At 46.6% G+C, this 3,842-nt stretch overlaps 1 protein-coding gene across 1 annotated transcript; it reads left to right on the forward strand.

The window, feature by feature from the left end:
- The first annotated feature begins 444 nt into the window (after positions 1-444).
- On the forward strand, positions 445-2,601 carry LOC115753436 (glycine-rich cell wall structural protein 1-like). Its single transcript, XM_030692040.1, has 2 exons — positions 445-469; positions 1,805-2,601. The coding sequence occupies exons 1-2, from the start codon at positions 445-447 to the stop codon at positions 2,599-2,601; spliced, it is 822 nt and encodes a 273-aa protein (XP_030547900.1).
- Positions 2,602-3,842: the final 1,241 nt, after the last annotated feature.

Here is a 3,842-nt window from a genome sequence, read left to right on the forward strand (position 1 = left end):
GCAATGAAGCCCCTAAACTTTTAATTTATTTAATTTGGTCATTGAACTTTAGCTCGATGTGTAATGTAATTCTTAACTTTTTTAATTTGTTCGATATGATTTACGGACTTTTGGCGTCAAAAGTTATATCATTATCCTTAATTTAATTAGTGAATGTTCTGGATGTTTAGAAACTAGTAACTTGTCCATGTTCCATGGGTGTCAAGTGAGTCAAGTTACTCGGGAGCTACTTAAGTTCGATTCTCAAATAACTTGAACTCGGCTAGAGTTCGAGTAACTCGAGTTCAATTGAGTTGAACTTGAGTTCCAATTGTACGAGTCGAGGGTAATTCATGTCATCAAGTAATTGTATTTTTTACACGTTTCATTTTATAAACATTTATTATGTACATGAACTTATTAGTATCCAATTAAAATGTACTTTGTAGTTCGTGCTCAAGCACGATGTCGAGTTCCAAACAACTTCAAGGTTTGACTACAAGTTATTAACTAAAGACCGAGACTTGATTATTAAAGTCGATTCCAGCTCGAGCTTTGATCTGTATTTGACTCGACTCTGATTACATCTCCACATTCTACCAGCAGTAATCTTCGCGCGCGATTGGTAACTTTATCTAGATTATCAGTAATATAAGTAATTTACTCTACGTAAAACTATTTTTCACTATGGTTAACAATTTTTCATGTTGAAACTCTCTTTCTTAACCCACCCAGTCAAGTCCATTCAGGCCCGACCGATGGAACTACCCACAGACGATGCTCCGGTCCTCTAAAATACGACACTAATTTTATAGATCAAGTAAGACGTAAGCCTAAGTCCGATCTCTCGCTCTAGAGCTAGAACTGGGAACCGAACCGGAGACAATTGGGCTAGTCTCAAGGGTCAATTAATATAGTTTTTAGTTTTTACCCACATTGAGAAAGCAAAAATCCATATTGACCTTTTCCAACGGCTTTTCCATACGGGCGAAATTTTATTTTATTTTTTTGTTACATTATGTCCATGAAGGGATGCGATTGAGAGAGGGCCTCGCGAAGATGTGCCTTTCGAACGGTTGCCTTCTTATTTATAAATATTATAGATAACTTCCGGGGGCCAACGGATGTGATAACGAACGATAGATGAATGTACGTTTTCTTCTCCCCCCTCTCTCTCAAACTTATCGGAAAGACATAAAGGAAAATCACCGTTACTTTGAGTAACGATCGGCATTTACGTTGTGAAATAAGAATGCTTTCCGCTCGTGATTGTATCCGGATTAGCGAAAGTTTGAAGATTGATCGAGGACACGTCGGTGATTCAATGACATTCCTGGGCAATTTCGCAATTGAACATTCCTGAGCAATTTCTCAACGTTAAAATCCAACATTTTTAAGTTGCACTATGTCGCGGCTTTCATATGGCATATTAAATGTGGCTCTCTAATCCGATCAAAGGGCAGGTCGTAGACGATACAGATATCATGTCAAACGCAACATTGTTCCAATTAACATCAAACCAAGTTTACGGGCAGCACTTCGCAATCGTTCAAGATTGTCATTAAATTTGGAACCGAAACCTTTGTAAACATAGGACAATTATTCCTTTTGCGACATACATTCAAGTTCAACAGATATGTCATTCTACCATCTTGTGGACAGATAGATTATAAGAGACAACGTTCTGTTATGTCCCACCCTCCCTTGTAATCAATGGAAGCACACAGTCATTAGGAGGAATTTATTTTTGAGAAGAAAAAAGGTGATGGAAGGAGGAGAAATGTTGACTATGTGAGTGTATAATTAGATTAAGGGCACGGAGTAGGCGGTGGAGGGGTGAATCCCGGGACCGGAAGGGGTGGCAAGGGAAATGGCAGCGTCGGCGGGCGAGGTGGCAATGTGGGGAGGGGGAAAGGGAGAGATGGAATTGGTGGTCGCGGCAATGGAGGGAACGGGAAATACGGTCGTCGCGGCGGAGTAGCTGCCGGTGTTGGTGGGAAACGAAATGGTGGCAACCGTGGGAGAGGCAACCGTGGCTGGACTGGCGGCAACGGAGGGAGAGGGAGGGGGAGCCAAGGTGGCAGTGACGTAGATGGCGAAGGAATTGGTGGCTGCGGCAATGGAGGGAACGGGAAATACGGTCGTTGCGGCGGAGTAGCTGCCGGTGTTGGTGGGAAACGAAATGGTGGCAACCGTGGCTGGACTGGCGGCAACGGAGGGAGAGGGAGCGGGAGCCAAGGTGGCAGTGACGTAGATGGCGAAGGAATTGGTGGCTGCGGCAATGGAGGGAACGGGAAATACGGTCGTTGCGGCGGAGTAGCCGCCGGTTTTGGTGGGAAACGAAATGGTGGCAACTGTGGCTGGACTGGCGGCAACGGAGGGAGAGGGAGCGGGAGCCAAGGTGGCAGTGACGTAGATGGCGAAGGAATTGGTGGCTGCGGCAATGGAGGGAACGGGAATTTGATCCATGGTGGCCGCTGCAGATTAAGTCCCGGTGTTGGTGGGAAAAAAAATGGTGGTAAAGGTGGCAGCGTGGTTGACCCCAGCACTGGTGGCAAAGTAACAGGAGCCGGCACCGGCTCTGAAATCGACCCCCTTGGAGTGACTGCTGGTGATGGATAGTCGAATGTTTCAGAAGCGCGTCGAGCTGATTCCGAATTTCTTGAGACTTTCTTGGAACTGGACTCTATGGCACCTCTCCGGATCAGTTTTCGGGCACATGAGCTCGGTTGTTCCCGAGGTGTGAAGGCGAGAACTCCAGCGGAGAGTACTTGCGGTCGCTGCGTATTCAACATGAGACGAAGGGAAGCTCGTGATGACACCACATCACAACCTGGATTGTTGCTTTTGATCAGCTTCACCGTGCATCCCTGGGTTTTCTCGGCATCTTCGCTGGTCGAAGGAGGCAGATGGACCTCGAACTTGCCGCTCTTGTCCGTCGTCACCTCTTTTCGGAAACCCAAGTCAGTGCATTCTAGCAGAACAGATGCACCTGCACATACGCACACAAGTTGAATCTATTTTCAAGACAAATTGCAACTGAGACACAAAATTCAGAGAACCATAAAAGAGTTTGCCATGACTCTCTTTCTTTGTGCCAGGAAGACCAAGTTGAGACCTGAAATGAAGTGGCTGGTCCTAGAGAAGCCTCGGTTGAAGCATGGGGCACAGAGGACAGTGCCCACAACCTTTGCACGTGGGTGGTTCTCCTCATCGGCGGCCCCGACACCGTGAAATAGCCCGGAACCGAGCAAGAGCAATGTTATCAGCGGCCAAGCCATTGGCGTTGCGAGTTGCTCTCACTTCATCTCAGAGCGCTATCTTCTTGGGTCCTTTATAGAGCTCCTGATAGCCTTGTGACAGATTTAAAACCAAACAAAGAGGGTTGGTGCTTGTTTGGCTCCTTGTTGCTGTCTGGACGTAACTTGAGGTATCCATGAAGAACAAGCTCACATAGGGCAAAACCTGACAAAGCCGGTTAGTCATTTTTGCTCCTTTGAACTCATCGATTCATTGACATTGGAAAAGAAGGTAAGAAACACCTCGGCCTTCTCAGCTTCCGCTCTTACTCGATGCAGCCCCTTGTGGTCAGTCGTATCACAAGGAAATACTTCCCCACAAGCGCTATCCAATCCGGATGCAGATGGGCCCACGCCCCCTCGGCAGCGGACGGCGAGGGGGGCAAACTTAGCCTAGTAGGCGGGAGCTTATCGACTATACCACCCAGTAGACATCAAAACGGACAAGCAGAACAGCCATTTCAGGGTGGAAAGGATGGAATTCAGGATGAGCTTTTAGTATATGCTTTGGTTCTATTGTTTTGCTCGCAGATTTCCATCGGTCCTTGGAGTAATCTCCATCCC

The sequence above is a fragment of the Rhodamnia argentea genome, chromosome 11 (genome assembly GCF_020921035.1).
Source record: "Rhodamnia argentea isolate NSW1041297 chromosome 11, ASM2092103v1, whole genome shotgun sequence".
Classification (NCBI taxonomy): Eukaryota; Viridiplantae; Streptophyta; class Magnoliopsida; order Myrtales; family Myrtaceae; genus Rhodamnia; species Rhodamnia argentea.